At 44.0% G+C, this 19,024-nt stretch overlaps 1 protein-coding gene across 1 annotated transcript in view; it reads right to left on the reverse strand.

Annotated features, from left to right (window-relative positions):
- The window catches only part of Igf2bp3 (insulin like growth factor 2 mRNA binding protein 3), a 138,947-nt gene that overhangs the window by 74,965 nt on the left and 44,958 nt on the right, over positions 1-19,024 (reverse strand). Inside the window, exon 3 of the mRNA XM_057790243.1 lies at positions 11,183-11,231. Within this exon, the coding sequence (XP_057646226.1) occupies positions 11,183-11,231 (49 nt within the window). The remainder of the gene's footprint in view (positions 1-11,182; positions 11,232-19,024) is intronic.

A 19,024-nucleotide genomic window follows, 5' to 3' on the forward strand; every position in this document is an offset into this window, starting at 1 on the left:
GGGTTTATGCCACAAAACGAGGTAAGGTAGTGAGTGCTGAGGTGGCATAAAAACAACGCTGGCCGGAAGAAGTCACCACACTCATTTTAGGGTACAAATGCTGAAAAGTGACTCCAGTCTGAAGTCCAGTTTGTAGCTCAGCACACAAAAACATGCTGGCTCTGATAAAGGGTACTAAATAAACGGGGCAGGATGAGCTTCAAGTCTGTGTTTAGTATACACACTATCTCAATAACTGAATAATCAAATAACTGCTAAAGACAGGATCCTCTTTATCCAATGATACTCGGGAATGAAGCCAAGGCAGAACCCGAAGCCTACTGTCTCAGAACCACACCATAAGAATGTTAGGAAAGACCAATGCCATTCACATCAGAAACAGACACCAACCACCTCTTCTTAATGAAAGAAACATACCATGTCCTGTCCAAATTAGCAAACAGCGAACCTGCATCTAATCTGAGTTCCACAGGGGTCACAGGAATATGTTAGGTAACCACACACATTCATCAAAGTACGAATGTGAACTCTACAGCATACACTAACGCCCACAAATACAATGGCAAGGAAAACACAGTCCTCAGAGGAGTGGATCCACCAAAAAGGTCAACGTTTTAAGAAACATCATCTAGGAATCACAGATGCTTCTGATGTTTAACAGCCTCCAATTCAACAAGAAGTTCCCGGCCATTCACTCAGGCACTCGCTCATTTATTCACTGTCCATGTGTCATCAAGAACGCAGACCAGAGGGCAGGTGACCTGCTGAGTCATATTGCTATTGCTTATCGTGAAAATCTAAATTTAAAGAGCCCTTTTTAGATTCAATGATGCCTTCTCCCCAACAAAAGTTTCTAGGATTAAGACCTAATTCCCAGCTTCTCAGAATGTGGCTTTACTTTACAGAGGTGGTACAGTTGAATAGGCTTGTATGGACTTCTTAAACCAGAGCAACGGCCTCTTTCTAAAAGTGGGGTCTGGGGCTAGAACACAGCGGGAACACCGTGTAAAGGGGAGTTATGCTACCACAAGCTAAGACCCAGTGGAGTGAGGACCCCTTCCCCACAGGCCCAGGAAATGACAAACCTGCAGGCACCCTGGGCCTTTTGGCTTCCAGCCTCGAGAAGGACAAGGCAGGTTGAGGCATGAAGTTCTTGTTTAGATTTATACTGTGGAAGAGACGGTATCTTTGGGAGCCATGAACTGAAATGTCAAATGATGGGACAATATACAGAACCTGCTTCAAAATAACCTAGAAAGGAGAATGAGTTCACATGCATACACAGAACAAAACCAGCCAGCCATGTATCAATATGGTGAAACTCAGTTTCATTGTACTAATCTACTTTTACATTTGACATTTTTCATAATAAAATAAGTTAGTTAAGATTTTAAAAGCATCAGCCACTACTGCCACCACAGAACAACCACCAGGCATCATAGGGTAATGGGAAAATGGCATCATAAACTCCTGAAGGTAACATGTCCCAGCCATAGGGACTGGAATCCACCCCACACAGGCGCCAGCCACAAGAGCAGTTCTAATGATGTGAGACTGACCATCCCAGAAAAACATGCAAAAAGAATACAACCCAAGCCAGGTGGTGGTGCCACATGCCTTTAAGTCCAGCACTCGGAGGCAGAGGCAGATGGATCTCTGTGAGTTCAAGGACAGCCTGGTCTACAGAGCAAGTTCCAGGACAGCCAGAGCTCTTACATAGAAACCCTGTCTTGAAAACCCAAAGACGGAGGTAAGAAGGAAAGGAGGGAGAAAGGGAGGAAGGGGGAAGGAGGGAGAACTCCTCCTGCCTCAGCCTCCCTTGTGCTGAAATTACAGATGTAAGTCACCATGCCCAGCTTCAGATGACACAACAAAGTGGGTGAAGAGCCACTAAAGGAAAAAGAACGTGGTTTCTGTGACCCGATTACCAGCAGAGACCCTAGCCTTCTCCAGCTCGTGACCCTAGAAAAACCGTTAGCTCCACCTCTTGCACCTCAGATGCCTCTTCTTAAATGGGGACACTGGGTTGCTATGAAAATACAGTGGTTCATCTGGTAGCAAGCACACATGAGGTGTTGGGTATTTACTGGCCAAGAGGTCAAAGACAGAGCACTGTGAAAGAAAACCACTCCCACAGGAACCCAGCTTATTCTGTGTCTGCTTCACTTAGATTTCTACCCTGAATCCTGGAGAAGGCAATCTTTTTTTTTTTTTTTTTTTTTTTTTTGGTTTTTCGAGACAGGGTTTCTCTGTGGTTTTGGAGCCTGTCCTGGAACTAGCTCTGTAGACCAGGCTGGTCTCAAACTCACAGAGATCCGTCTGCCTCTGCCTCCCAAGTGCTGGGATTAAAGGCGCGCGCCACCACCGCCCGACGAGAAGGCAATCTTTAACTGTCACTGGTGACGCTTTGCTGGTACACAGAGGTCCTTGTACTCACAGAGAAGCACTATGAAGAACTACAAATGCTAATCACACAGGGGTGTCTCCTCAATGGGGGAGATAAAATCAAATACTTGCTTTTATCCAGAAAGCTGGGCGTGGACTTAAGGACCAGGTGACTTTTCTACTATCTGTGGAGGCAGGCCTCACCCACCTTCTGCTATAGAGACAGACCTTGCCCTAATTCCCCAGAATGATTATCCCGAACTCTTCCCTCTATAACCAACCCATCCTTAGGCGAGAAGTCACAAGTACTCTATGGCCTGCTGACTGCTGTGCTATGGGTCAGAGACCACACTAGGCCTTTTAACTATAGAGCCCACCCTCGTGGTCACCTGTACTCTGTTAAAGAGTCTCTACGTAGTCACCATAAGCTTTAGTGTGCACCTGGAACTGGACTGATTGCTGCCTGAAAACCTTTCCCCAACTCGTACTGTTTTAAATATGCTGACAATGAATTGCCTGGCATTAGACTCCCATAAGTCTGATCCAGGTTGACGAAGCCAATCTGCACCCGGTTTCCATTCTTACTCTTCAAGTGGTTCACTTCCCCGTATGACACCTGCAGGGATCCCCTCCATCATCGCTTGACATCAATGACTCCTGTAACCTCTTGCTCACTCATGATCGGTATCAGTTCCACTTTCAACACATTGTTTCCATCTGATTGAGCTAGAGAGTTTACTATTGTTATCTATCCACTGTCTATCTTATTTGGGGGGTGGGCTCTAATCCCAGCACTCGGGAGGCAGACACCGGTACATCCTTGTGAGTTTGAGGTCAGAGTGGTCTACAGAGTTCCAAGACTACCAGGGCTACACAGAGGAACCCTGTCTCCAAAAACAAATAAACAACAACAGCACCTAAATAAACAAATAAATAAATAAATGCATCTGTCTTACTCAATTTCCATTCAGCATTAATGTCCTTTAAAAAATACTTACTCATTTTATGTGTACTTGCCTGAGTGTACATATATGCACCATGTGAATGCGGGAGCCAGAAAAGGCATCAAATACCATAGAACTCGATCATGAACCACTGTATAAGTGACTGAGACTGAACCTGGGTCCTTTGCAAGATCAGTAAGGGCTCTTAACCACTGAGTCCTCTGTCCAGCCACTTAGCATTCATTTCTAAACCATCACAGACGAAAAGCATGTGACCACAACGCCAAAATGCGGTCATCACTTGGATGAAAGCATGGTCACTCCTGCTTTCAAGGACATCACCATCTGAGCATCCTCCCAGGCCCTGTGAGTCTCTTCACTTGTCACCTCGCCTCCTGCTGATCCCCAACACAGTCTTCCTGGTCTCAGCGTACATCTGCCGAAAGCTGACAGCAAGACCTTTTATACTGAGACTACAGAAGGCTTTGCTCCCACAACCCTGATAAATAACAAGGTACCACTGTTTCTTCAATCCCCTTAATTTCCCTTCTCCTGCCAGAGTCTGGCTTACCGGTGATGCGATCTTGCTAACAGCACACCCAAACCTCCTTGGAAGGGAAGCCTCCTATTCTCAGTCTTCCTTGGGGTCCATAAAGAAAGGAAATACCAGACTTCACTGATACTGCCCAATTTAAGAAGCCCTTACTGATCTCATGTACATTTCTGGTTTATACAACCCCTTCTCATAAAGTAACCTAAATTTAATATGGACGGCTTGCTTTACTGCATATGAAAATGGCCATTTCCTGCAGCTTAGTCCTAATTTATTTTCTCTGTTCATGAGCTGGCAAGGGCTGGAGTTTCTGCTGTTAGCCACGCCACTCAAGTTCTTTCCCCTGGTTATCTTCATCTTTCTTGCGTCAGTCCTTCCGACCAAAAGTAGGAAAGACTGACTAAGGAATAACAGGGGGAGGCTCTGCTGCTTCTCCAGCAAAGCTTCCTACTGGTGACAGAGCTGGGTCCAAAATGTGTGAGAATAAACTGTGGCAACCCAGACAGAAGCCTGTATGTTCTAACAGTTCTAATATGGCTTTCTCTGAACTGGTTCCAGAGACAACGAGACTAGCAGTATGCTCAATAAAACGTTCTGTTAGGGCAATTAGGGGGTTCCCACTAAAAATTTCTGCAATGTTGTCCCTAAAATTATTCAAGCTCATAAGAAAAAAAAAAAAAAAACATTAAGATAACCAGGTTGGGGCCAGGAGAGGAGTTACAACAGTCTCTTATGTTTTGATTTCCACCTGCCCGCCTCCGCCATGTTTCTTAGTTTAGTGCACTGGAGACCTGATTTCTGTGCCGCCAGCCTGAATACTCTAAAATAACACTAAAGCCATTTCTGACAACTCTGAGGCAGTAGTGCCCCATCCCCAGGAACCAAGGACCTAACAGCTACACATGCATGTACTGAGATGTTGGGAACTTTCCATCTCCCTGAATAGGGGCAAGATAACCCTTAGGTGTTGACTTAGTTACTGGTGTTTTGACTCAAGCCCTGGGAAAGGAGCAAAGTGACCCTCAGATGTTTTCCCTTACCTCATCTGATCTGGCAACCACTCTCCAGCCAATTATTGGTAATAGCCCTTTTGAATAAGCCAATCATAATAGTTAAAGAACAACCCCCAGACACCCCCCCCTTCCTTTTGTGTTTTTTTTTCCTTTAAAAGTAGCCTGTACCAGCTATTTGGGGTCTTTCTGGCCTCTTGAATGCTGAAAGACCTTGTCATGACAGAATTAATAAAATCCTCATGCTTTTAAATCAACTGTGGTGTGAGAGATGATCTCTTGGGGCGACTCTTCCTCGGTGATTGGACTCTAGGGTCCAACAATCCCACTGCTCAGCCCAGGAAAGTTTCCACTTAGTCAACCAGACTAGACAATGAACTGGAGGGGAAAGCAGACTTTATGATATGGAAACTTCTTCATAAGATGCTCATCTTTCCAGATGGAGGGGGACAAGGAAGTGAGGGCTTGGTTTTTTGAAATGAAGCTAAAAGACACTGTGGGTTTTTTGGTGATTTTTGTTGGTGGTGTTTTGTTTGTTTGTTTGGTTGGTTGGTTGGTTGATTGGTTGGCTTTTTTGAGACAGGCTTTCTCTATGTTACAGCTGTCTGTCTGTCCTGGAACTCATTTTGTAGACCAGGCTGTCCTTGCCTACTTCTGCCTCCTGAGTGCTGGGATTAAAGGCACACACCACCACTGTCTGACATCTGTTTTGTTTTATTAGCAAGACTATGATTTTAAAGTATGCAATCTCGGGCCAGTAAGCTAGCTCAGCAGGTAACGGCATTTACTGCTGAGCCTGGCACGGTCAAAGAGAACAGACTCCTTCAAGGTGTCTTCCAACATCCAATTATGAGCAGTGACATGCATGTGAACACGCAACACACACGAACAAAAATAAGTGATTTAAGTAGACAAATGTAATAAACGAAGCACACATCCCCTTGAATATTTGTCAGACTATATATTCTGCCATTTGCCTTGGGAAATCTTAGTCATCCCAGCCAGAGACAGCACAAGGCACACAAGCACAGGGAGCCTTCAGATACAGATGACTAACCATGGCTCAGCTCTGTCTCTAACCCCCTCTGGAAACATCACCCTCCACTTCCCCACAGAAGGCCCTAATTTGCTCTTTACTCTAGGACAACTTCACCCCCATGGCCAGCAGATTATGGGTTTTCCTCTTTCCGTTTATGAATGCTACTAGAGATCCTGATTCCTCTGATCAGAGAGCAACAGTCAGGAAATTCTCAGAGATGTTCTTTCCTAAGACACTGGAAATTAATCTCACATGCGAACCTTCCCTAAACCTAACAAGTGGAGCCTCCTTAAGAAAGAGTGAAAGAAAAGATCAGAAAGTGTAGTGTTCCAGGTCAGCCCCGGCCGGCCACCTAAGAAAGGTGCACCCAGTCCTTTCTTCCACCTCACGGCATTCCCTCGGCATTGCTGAGAAGGGAAGGATGACGAGAGATTCTGTTTCCTGTGTCTATCCTACATATGGGGGAAAAACTCTCCTAGTGTTCCAGAATCAGGCCATCCAAAAGTTTATCACAGACACAAACGCTGAGAAACATTCTCCCACCCTGGTTTTCAGAATGCTTTACATCATCAAAAAGGAAATCACTAGAAACCATTGAAGCCCTGCTGACACACAGTATGAGAGAATGTTACCCAAAAGACCTGAGAGGAACCACTTCTCATCTCAGCTGGAAGAGAAATGAGATGACAAGAGTCATAGGAATGAAGAAGACAAAAGGAAAGCAGGGTGGTGGGTAACACTGACAAGGCAGGACAGCACCTACAGACCAGCGCAGGACTCCCATTGTGGCCGTCAGACTGGCTGACAAGGTAAGTGGCAGGATGCAGACTGCTACTTTTGGTTTCTAGGTTAGAGCATCAGCAGGATAAGAAGCTCTCAATCCCAAATCTACTTTCTCTTTGGGACTCTGGGAACTTCAACCATTCTTTTCCCAACCTGTTCCCTGTGAGCTTCTAGCCACAGAAAGGGCAGCCCCATGGGGGCGGGGGGTGGGGTGGAAGGGAGGCTGGGGGTAGGGAAGAACAAGGCTGTAGGATGAGCTCCTTCTGGTCCTATCTCCATTCCAGAAGTTGGCTTGAGCCTTTGTTACTATGTGCATCCAGCCATGGGTTTGCACAGCTCGAAGAGCTCAGTCTCAGCTACTCTGGCTCTCCCTCCAAGTTCCTAGGATCTGTAGAAATTTAAGGCAACTCTGAGGCCATTTCTGAGGCCTCTCAGCAGTAGTGCTCCCCTCTCTCCTGGGAACAAAGGACCTAACAATTATACATGCACGTACTGAAATGTTGGAAACTTTCCATTTCCCTGAGTCCTTGTGAATGTTCTCCAAATAGAACTCAAGTTATTGGAATAGGGGCAAAATAACACTTAGGTGTTGACTCAGTTCCTGATGTTTTGACTCAGTCCCTGGGAAGGGGTCAAAGTAACACAAAAATGTTCCCCCTTAGCTTGACTGATCTAGTAACCACTCTCTCACACCGTGGCTCAGACCAATCATTGCTAGTAGCCCTCTGAATCAGCCAATCCTAATAGTTGGAAAAACAACCCCAAGATTCCCCCCTTGTTTCTGTGGCTTTTTTACTTTAAAAGTAGCTTGTGCCAGCTATTCGGGGTCCTTCGGCTTCTCGAATTCTGAAAGACCCTGTCGTGACAGAATTAAAATCCTCATGCTTTTACATCAACTGTGGTGTGAGAGTGTTTTCTTGGGGTGACTCCTCCTCAGTAATTGGACACTAGGGTCCAACAGATTTAAATGTCTGCTCCCCTCAGTTACTATTCCTATCCCTTTTGCTCTATAACCTCAAGATCCCACATGATTCTCACATTCAAATGTCCTTCCTGGTGAAGGCCTAGTGTGTGCACTGTGGGACCAGCTAGACCTGACGGCCATGAGACCTTAATTAAGGCTGAGAAGTGATGAGCTTATTCTATCACACACATAAATGAACAGACCAATCACTGTTTCTAGGGTCACAGTAGATGTAAGTTTTCTTTCCTTCTGAAGCAAGGTCACACCATGTAGCACTGGCTGCCCTAGAACTCACTATTTAGACCAGGCTGGTCTCGAACTCACAAAGTTCTGCCTCCCCCAGTACTGGGAGTGCTATGCTCTCGGCAGGTGTGATTCTTTGTTTGTTTGTTTGTTTGTTTTCTAAGACAGAGTTTCTCTGTGAAACAGTCCTGGCTGTCCTAGAACTCACTCTGTAGACCAGGCTGGCCTCAAACTTACAGAGATCCACCTGCCTCTGCCTCCCAGGCGTTGGGATTAAAGGCGTGCGCCACCACCGCCCAACAAGTCTCAGATATTTTTTAAGTGTGTTCAGGGCTGACGAGATGGCTCAGTGGGTAGACACTTGCTGCCAAGCTGAAAACCTGAGTCAAATCCTGGGACCACATGGTAGAAGGAAAGAACCAGCTCCAACTGCCACATGTATGCCATGGTGTGTGTGTGTTCAGAAATAAAGTCATGCTGCTAGGCTATAATTTAGTCTCCCTACAAGCTCCCATGTTTCCTGTACACTGTTGCACTGAGCTTGTACACAGCTCACAGCTTACTACAGGCAAGTACACAAGTCGTGTTCTAGAAATCTCCTTCCTTTTGTCAGGCCATTGGTTATCTAACAAAACAACCTTGTTTATGCTGTGAAACACCTCATACCACAGGTGTGGTTATCATTCAATCTATACCTCATCATCCATATTTCTTGCAAAATTTAATTAAAACAGAATGTATGTAGTCAAATCTCTTTTTTACACAGGAATATTTTGTCTGTGTAATGAATTTCCTTCATCCAATCATGAGTCACATAATGTCTGGCTGTTCCACTCTCTGTGATCCTAAGATTAATCAGTGGACTCAAAGTCTAATCCTCCCATTATAATGGAACCTGGACTGGAAGTGCACAGTTATCATGGTCTACAGTAAGGCTTTGGCACAAGACAGTGAGCACACCCAGGGTGCAGAGACAAAGATACACAAAGTGACCTTTCCCTGACGGCAGGGATAAATGGTGCCACACAAGCCTTCAGGGAAAGGAACTGCCCACTCACCCTACTCTTAACAAGCCTGATCAATTTGGTTTTTAATCATACCTGCTGGTACACGCCAGGTATTCCAGCACTCAGGAGACTGAGGCAGGAGGACTGTGAAAGTCTGAGGTTAGTCAAGGTTATACAGCAAGACCCTGCCCACCTTTACCAAAAAAAAGTGTTAATTAATGTCAAAAAGAAAAAGTTTGAGAATCAAAGCTAAAGAGACTCTAAATTCTAGATCCAAGGTTCTTCTACATTCTCATGTAATTAATTTCATTGCCCCTTTTAAAAGAGAACATGGGTCTAGAGCAGTGGCACATACATGCCTGTAATCCGAGGACTCTGAAGGCTAAGACTGAGACCTTGCAAAAGGACAGAGAAGCAGATGGAAGGATGGAGGCAGGAGTGGAAGGAGAGTAGAGAAAATTAACTATGAAGAAAAAATTAGGGCAAATAACGAATCGCCTTATTAGTTAGATTTTACTCAAAACAAGGGGAAAATACAAGAAAAACATCACAACAAGCCACACAGTCTCAATGAATACTCTGTCTAGCTCAACAGACAGACCCTATTTTTGGCTGCTGTATTTGACTCTCTCACTGACAGCCATATCACACTGGATGTGATTCCTGAACACAGTATCCTATTAAGCCATATTGAATATGGCCCAAGCTCAAATTGATCTTGATACTACACAAGCAGTTTGAGGCCTACTCCTCAAACTAATGAATTCCTAAACAAAAATTACTCTAAAACAGGGAAATGCATGCCCTCTAATCTCTGAAATCACCATTCAACCCACAAAGTTGTTTACTGTGAAACAAAAACATTTAAAAGGAACCAGCATCCTTTCCAAGACGCAACAGCTGTGTCACAGGACAGCACTGCTGCATATTCTTTTTTTTTTTTTTTTTTTTTTGGTTTTTCGAGACAGGGTTTCTCTGTGGTTTTGGAGCCTGTCCTGGAACTAGCTCTTGTAGACCAGGCTGGCCTCAAACTCACAGAGATCCGCCTGCCTCTGCCTCCCAAGTGCTGGGATTAAAGGCGTGTGCCACCATCACCCGGCTAGCACTGCATTTTCTAAGCACAAATGATTTTTTTTTTTTTTTTTTGGTTTTTCGAGACAGGGTTTCTCTGTGGTTTTGGAGCCTGTCCTGGAACTAGCTCTTGTAGACCAGGCTGGTCTCGAACTCACAGAGATCCGCCTGCCTCTGCCTCCCGAGTGCTGGGATTAAAGGCGTGCGCCACCACCGCCCGGCAGCACAAATGATTTGATACTACACAGGGACCTTGGAGTCAAAACTCAACAATTTCCCTCAGCTCACTGCCACGGAAACCTTGAAATCACACTTTGCATTTTAATAAGCGCTTTGGTTTAATGATGCAGCAAATTCATTTAGAAACCTAATCTGAAACCACAAAACAAGTCATTCTTGATGTTCTAACTATGCAGACACTGAGCAGTTCCCTTGCAAAGCTTCAAGGCAAGTTTTGAAACTTTTCTGGGAAGCCAGCAAGATGGACCCATAAAGGTGCTGTTGCAGTCAAGCCTGAAGACCTGAGTTCAATCCCTGGGTTCCCAGGGTAGAAGAGACTCAACTCCTGAAAGGTCCGTTGGCCTCCACGAAAAAGTGCATAGATTCACGCAATAAACATATAGTAAGATTCCTTTTCTTTTAATTTCCGGAGTTCATGGTCTGGAAGAGTTAACAATCATTTACTTTGACCTCTTCAGCTCCTGGTGTCTCAAATTCTCACCACAACACCATCGTGAGGCTGTGGAAATCGCTGACACAAGCCAACTGTGCTACACAGTTTTGTTAATACACGATCACTGCAGATCCACTCTCTAAGCAAAAAGTAGAATCGCATTTTAAAATAAAGTATTAAGTAGCAAGTGTATGTCTTTTAAAAATTCTGCCAAGGAAAGAATGTCATATTTAATTCCAATGGGCAACTCAGATCAACAGGACACTGTCTGGATGGAGTTGAATGAGAAAGGTAACAACTACTCTCAACTATTGGGCATTTTTAAAAATATTTCAAAGAACAGTTTTAAGGAGTTTAATTCTACAAAGAAAAGTCCATATCTCAGCCATAAGAGAGAAGAACTAGGTTCTAGCACACCTGAGAACTGAAGGAAGGAAAAAAAAGTCTTTGGAAAAACAAAACACTAGACTCTGAAACTAAGATCCTAGCTTAAAATATAGAAGGTCTTACCTCCCATTGTAAGTGGGGCGGGATATTTCGTATCTGAAGTTTCCGAATCCTGCAGAAGAATTAAAACGTTTTAAGGAACAAAACTTAGAAAAGAAAAACACACCAGTAGCCAACACAGAATTTAAGAAATACTTAAAATATGAATTTTAATTTAGCTGCACAAGATGTAATGAGGGAATGCAGCCCAGGGAAAAAGCACGCCAACCCCCAGGTATGCCCAAGACACACGGACTTGGCATTCTTAAATGACTGAAATTTTCTAAACCACAAAAACAGACAGATAAATTCATTTGTTCTGATGACTATGTTTAGCTCCCGCGCCCCCTTTCCTCAGCTTAAGCCTCCCAGGGCACAAACAGAGCTTTAGTCCAGATATTTTTGTTCTGAGATCACAGCCAAGGGGCTCGCGATAGCTTTCAGGGAACTTGGGACAGAAGGAAACTCACATGTTTTCACTACTTCCTGACTGTAACATTCAATGCATTCTTTCATCATGAGTGCTGGATATAAGCCACAGTACCTGTAATTCTCAAATCAATAAAAATCAGCTACTCTCATGCCATGAAAGGCGCAGTAGATCTATTAAATATCAACTGCATTTAGTGCCAAGAAATTTACTATGTTGCCAAACTTATACATACACACATAAGCATGCATGCATGCACACACCCAAACACACCTAGAATGACTATGAACTCCTGAGGTCACCACTGCCTTTACCTTTTGAGCACTGGGCTTATAGCTGTGTGCCATGAAGCCTTATCCATGCAATGTTGGGCACTGAACCCAGGGTCTCATACATGAAGAAAGTATTATCAACTGAGAGCCATTCCCTAGCTCCCCATGATTATATTGAAAAGTATATATTACTATATCATTTGCTAACTGTATGGGCTCAGTGTTCTTTTCTGGAGATAGGGTGTCTTGCGCTGTATCCCAGACTGGCCTGGAACCTGCAGCAATCCTCTTGCCTGAGCAGGCTTGAACTAGGACACCAGGTTTTGCTAACTGCATTTTAAAATAGACTCTTTAGCAATCCTATGCATTTAAAGACATCCTAGTGTAAGCGGAGACTGCACGTTTGTTTCCCAGCTGCCCAGACTTGAATAATCACACAAAAACTATATTAATTACAACACTCTTTGACCTATTAGCTCAGTCTTCTTATTAACTAATTCTTACATCTTAACCCATTCTATTTATTTATGTATCACCACAAGGCTGTGGCCTACTTATTGGTAAGGTTTGGGCATCTGTCTCCTTTGGCAGCTACATGGAGTCTTTTCTGACTCCGCCTACTTTCTCTATCTCTGTTCATATTTCCTGCCTGGCTTTACTCTGCTAAGTCATTGGCCAAAACAGCTTTTTTACTAACCAATGATAATAAAACATATTCACTGCATACAGATGGGAATCCCACATCATCCTAGGATTTGGGAAAAGGCTTAGTTGGTAAAGTACTTATGCACAAACATGAAGGTTTGACCTCTATCTCAACCACCCTTTTAAGTGGCTGGACACAGTGGTGCACACTTTTAATGTCAGTATTAAGGAGGCAAAGAAGGCTCTGTGAGTTCAAAGCCAGCTTACACAGTGAGTGCTAGACCAGCCAGACTACAGAGAGATTTCTAGACTAACCAGGGCTTCATAGTGAGATCTTGTCTCAAACAAGCAAACAAAAAGATTGAGAAAAACACTTTTTTGACCTCACATTCAATCACATGAACATATGCACACTAATAATAATGATAATAATACTGGCACTTGGGAGGGTGAGGCAGGAAGATTATTGTGATTGAAGCCAGCCTAGAGTCAATGTAAAATTTGAATAGAAAATAAGTTAGGTTTCAGGATAAGAAATCTACAACATAGAAAACATGAGGAATCTTCATCTGTAGTGGATTGTGATAAAGTAGTCCCACACTAGCTCAGAATAGAGTATAATAAAGGGTTCTTTATTTAGAGATAGACTCACAGATCAACAGTCCTCTGCAGGAGCAGGAACTGAATCCCACAGCAGAGAGAGAGAGACTGCTCACGTTTTTTTACATCACACCCAAAGTGGTCCAGCATCTCAAAGGCCACTGACTGAAGAAGTTCCCACAGCACTTTTCCCTTTTATCTAAATAAGAGAGTTCAAAACCCAATACAAAACTATATACAATAAGAACAGATATCAAGTATAAAAATTCAGAGACTCCCTGCTCACAATCTACATGGCGCAGAAGGGAACTGCATTCAATAATTTTTATACACAGTAAAACAGCAAATCACCAGGGAGAGCAGACCAAAATAGTATATATAGTGTCAGTTAAGGAAAAAAAAATTGAGCACCATCTAATTAGAATATACAGAGAAAACGTTGCTTTGTTCAAGAATAACCCCCAAGTCAGGCATATGAGGAAAGAAGGAAAGCAGTTCCAGCACTCGGCAGGCTAACAAGATGGAAGGCAGGAACAAACGCCCAAACTCGTCCTCAACCGCGCACACACACTCACGCACACACCCTGCTAAGTTCTCCACGTTATGTCCTGGATATGCTCTCCATTGCTTCACTCACTGTAAGCATCCACCCTGCATAACTAAGCAGAGAATATGCAGATGGGAACCTATCTTACTCAAGCATTTGACAGGCTTGGAAGCAGAGGGAAGACACTGAGTCTCTACCCACTCTGAATACTCTGTGGGAGCAGATATCTCCATAAAAATTTCCCTAAAGTCAATGTGTAAATGTGTATATACTCACATCATAAAATCAAATGTCCAAGAAATTCTTTAGGGTGCTAACCTTTGAGAAACAGCCTTGTTCCCGAGATGCTTAAGAAGGCACATACCTCTCATCTGCCAATTAAACGTCCTTTTGGAATAATCATTTCCTAAATGATCGTCCAGTTTCCTAATCAACCAACGGTGCCAACCATACTCAGATGGCAGAGAAATACCATCTATGCCAAGAGAGCACCTGAGAAAGGCGACCCAACCTACACTGCTAACCTCTGATGTCCAGCTCAGTCAACTGGAATGACATCCTATCTAGGTTGATTCTAAATGTTTAAGAGTCAAGTAAATATTGATGTTTATAGAGTGTGGTAGTACAGGCCTGTAATCCAAACACCCTGGAGGACTAAGCTCAAGGTCAGCCTTGCCTACCTGCGGATCTGGAAGCCAGAAACCTGACAGACACTTATATATACATGCATGCTTCTAACAGTTCAATTCCAATATAAGCTAAATGATGTTTCATTCCCTGGAACATCACATATTGTCTTATAAGTTAAGGTTTTTATTACTCTGAAGAGTCACCATGACTACAGCAACTCTTATAAAGAAAACGTTTAATTGGAATGGCTTGCTTAGTTTCAGAGGATCAGTCCATCATCATCATGGCAGTAGCACGGAGGCATGCAAGCAGATGTGGTGCTGGAGTTGAGTGTGCTACATCTTAACCAACAGGAAGTCAACTGGCTGTCACACTGAAGGGAGCTTGAGCAAAAGAGACCTCAAAGCCAGCCCCACAGTGACACACTTCTTCCAACAAGGCCACACTTCCTAAGGGGTCCTTTTTCAAACCACCACCAACACACACACACACACCACAGACATAAGATACAGGATAACAGGGTTATCTTGGGAGTATAGAACAGTGTTTAGTCCCAGGCAAGTACTCAACAGCTCTAAACATTTTATGTTTAGTTAATGGAAGGGAAAGGAAAGCCTATGTGACCAAAATCCAGGCAGGGGACAAAAGCAGGAGGTCTAGAAAATTTGAGGCCAGCCTGGACTACACACAGGACACTTTCCAGACTAGCCTGGGCTATGTATTTCAAATAGCCAACAGAAACTCCAAAATAGAAGGAAAGCATAAGATTAACAGGAATTGGCATTTCTGCTGAGTTTCTTAAATCTTATACAGAAGGAAAATGAATATCGCAACTCAGTACAAGAATGAAAACTAGAAAAATCACTAAATCATTTAAGTATATTAATCATTAAAAAAAAACCAACTTTCAACATAACCTATTTATAAATTTAAGAGATTTCTCCCGAGAAATGGATTCTAAGATCACCTACTTATCCGGAACTGGGGAGGACATGACTCAGTGCCTCGCATGTTCAGAGCCCTGGCTCCACCCTCATACTGGGGAGAATAGTCATATACTGACACATTCATCATGAAAATTCGATAAGCAATGTATTTTATAAAAAACGAGTTTAATCACAGGATAAGGAGACTCCAAAATTCTAAAGTGCACTTTCAAGACCTTTAGTTAACTGATGTGATTTTATGTAAATCTTCAAAATGACACCAAGTTCTTTTTCATGGTGATTCCCAGGCAGCTGGCTGTGTCAAGATACCAGTTTGTTAGGAGTTGTAGTAGGAGCTGCGGGCTGTGTTCCTGCCGCCCCAGCTCCTGGTCGCCTGGCTAGCTTATGCCCCTGTTGGACTCTAGCGTCCAAACACCAAGGAGGAGTCGCCCCCAGAGACCACTTCACACACCACAGCCGATGCAAAAGCATGAGGATTTTATTAATTCTGTCATGACAGGGTCCCCCAGCATTCGGGAAGCCGAGGGACCCCGAATAGATGGCACAGGCTATTTTTAAAGGGGCCACAGAAGCAATGGGGGGTTGTTCTTTGACTATTTTGATTGGCTTATTCGAAAGGGATATTACCAATAATTGACTGGAGAGCTGTTGCCAGATCAGGTGAGGTAAGAGGTCATTTTGACCCCGTTTCCCAGGGGACTGAACCAAAACATATGTATATGGGTGATTGTTCAGGAACTGAGTACGTGAATGTGTAGCTGTTAGGTCCTTGGTTCCCAGGGGAGGAGGGGAAGCACTATGGCACAGAGGCTGAGAGGATTCAGAATTGTCGAAATGGCTTCAGGATTGTCTTAAAGTCTTACACCTCAAAATAATGACACACAAACTGTATTCTTTTAAACACTGCCTGGCCTATTTCTATTCATGTGTGTAGCACCTTGAGGTGCGCTTACCAGGAAGATTCTAGCCTACGTCCATCCTGGGTCTGAGCTTCATTGCGTCTGCTCTGGAGCACAGTGGCATGGCGTCTGCCCCAGAGAGGAGAGGAAATGGCGTCTGAGCTCACTTCCTCTTCCTCCCAGCATTCTGCTCTGTTTACTCCACCCACCTATGTTCTAACCTATGAGGGCCAAGCAGTTTCTTTATTTTTTAACCAATGACCTTCCTCCATCAAGGAGTTCACTGAAGTAGACGATGATGTAGCTCCACACATTCTGTGAGAAGCGCGTGGCCATGAAGTAGCAGCTGGTACCCTGGGTGAACAGTGGGAGGGTTGTGTGTCAGGCTCCAGGGTGGGAACGAAAAACAAAGTTTTCCCATGAAGCAGGAGTGAGCCTACTGTTGAGGAAGGGGCATTCCTGTCACAGGAGCAAGGAGAGCTGGAGAGAAGGAGCAAGTCTATGCATTGTGGATGCCAATCTGAGTGTTCTCAACATGATTGTTTAAGGGGGTGGGGGAGAAAAAGGAGTAGGGTTCGGTGATGCACACCTTTAATCCCAGCACTCTGGAGGCAGAAGCAGGTGGATCTCTGTGAGTTTGAGGCCAGTCTGATCTACAGAGCCAGTACTAGGACAGCCCAGGCTATACAGAGAAACCCTGTCTAGATAAAAAATAAATAAATAAATAAAAATAAAAATAAAGAGGAAAAGGAAAAGGAAGAGGAGGGCATTCCTGGACTGACAAATACTACTGTGCCTTGGTGGTCAAGGCCAAGAAGAGCAAGCAGAAAGGTTTTCAATCTCTCTAAACATTATGATGTCTGCCAATGTTGTCGGAAAGCCCCAAGCAAAGAAATCTAGAAGCCAAACACCCAAGATTCAGTGTCTTGTTCTCCACCTGTCCTGCAACCCAAACACAGCCGAGGTATTGCTCTGAAGCACACTAAGAAAAACAAGGAAGAGGCTGCAGAATATGCTCAACTTTTAGCCAAGAAAATGAAGAAAGCCAAAGAAAAACAGATTGTCGGAGCTTCTAAATCTAAGTTCAGTCAAAATCAAGTCTTTAAAACTAACAAATAATCAGACCTTAAATTTAAAACAAACAAAAACAGCAATTGACACTAAAGTAGAAAAACTAGTAAGCTGAGCCTCCATATTCCCACTCCCAGCTCCAGCAATCAAGTTTGATCTGGATCGTGTTCATTCTACACCCTGTCCCCAAAGCCCGCTCAGGTAGATCACGCTGCAACAGTGTAAACAAGACAAGGGCCGCATTCAACATGACCACAACTCCAGCCCCGCACAAGATGGACTAGCCAAGACTCCGTCAGTAGATACCCAGGTTGCTCATAACTGCCATCTCCAGTTGGTTTGTTCACATCAATGTCTTAATAATATGTTTACATTTACTTGGCACAGTCCCAGGTCATAAATCCTCTCTGATTCTAGAGTTTACCTATGGCTTCCCCTCTGCCCAACCATTTACTAAACTGAATGTGATATACAAAGATAGCATGAAACACCCATAAACTCCCCAAATTACCAAGAAACAAAACAACTCAGGGGGCATAGTGGGGCACTCCTGGAATCCCAGCACTGGGGAGAAAAGGTGGAAAGATGGGGGAGTTCAGTAAGACCCCATCTCCAACCCTCCCCTCCCCTCCCCTCCAAGAAGACAAAGGCAACGGAAGCTGCCCCAGGCTAGTTTCTACGCTGCCTCCCTTAGCGTTGTCAGCAGCTGGAAATGTTATCAGTCTCACAACTTATTTATAATACATGTGTCTCTAAGAATGGTTTCGATTGGGTGCGGTGGCTCACGCCTCTTGTCCCAGTACTCGAAACACAGAGCAAGCAGATCTGAGTTGAAAGCCCAGCCTGGTCAACGATGTGAATACTTTCTAGGTCAGCTAGAGCTACACAGAAGAGACCAAATAAGGGCTGGAGAGAAGGCTCACTGGGTTAAGAGCACTGGTTATTCTTTCTAGAAGTACTGAGTTCAATTCCCAGCAACCATGTGTTGGTTCGCAACCATCTATAGCGGGATCTGATGCATAAAATGAATAAATCTTAAAAAACTAAATAAATAAAGGCATCAGACTATTGAGCATAGTGGTTTCTGCTTGCTACCTCAGCCAAGGAAGGAGATTCAGCATAGTTCAAGATCAGTCCACCCAAACCACAGTGAATTTCAGATCAACCTGGATTACAGAGTAAAACCTGGTCTCAAAACCTCATGGGGGTGGGGCTGGTAAAGGGCAGGAAAAAGAAACAAAACAAGCCAACAAGTGACTTTAAATAGCTGAATGCAGAGGGCTCAGGCCTGTAATTCCAACACCCAGAAGGCAGAAGAGGAAAGAGCCTGTTCAACATCACCCTCAGCTACCTGCAATGTTCAAAGTCGACCTGGGCTACATGGAACTCATTCACAGACCTGCCAGGATTCCCAGCCAGGGGAGCCTCGGTGGGAAAATGACATTTGTGTCAAGTCTGGTATCTTGAATTTGATGCCCGAGTCCCATCAGCAGGAGAGAACAAACTCTCACAAGATGTCCTCTGACCTTCCCATGCTCCATGGTACACCTGAGTACACACACTAATAAATAATATGATATAGGTACTCTTATGCGCACACACTAATAAACATGATAAAGGAACACCTGAGCACACACACTAATAAACGTGAACTCACTTATACGCCCTCTCTTTTTCTTTTCTTTTTAGTTTTTTTGAAACTCACTATGTCAACTAAGATCCTACTTCTGCCCCCTGAATGCTGGGATTAAAGACATGAGCCACCATGCCCCGCCTGGCCTGGAAGTCTTGACCCTACCTAACGGCTGGGATTTCAGGTGTGCCT

This window comes from Chionomys nivalis, chromosome 1 (genome assembly GCF_950005125.1).
Source record: "Chionomys nivalis chromosome 1, mChiNiv1.1, whole genome shotgun sequence".
NCBI lineage: Eukaryota > Metazoa > Chordata > Mammalia > Rodentia > Cricetidae > Chionomys > Chionomys nivalis.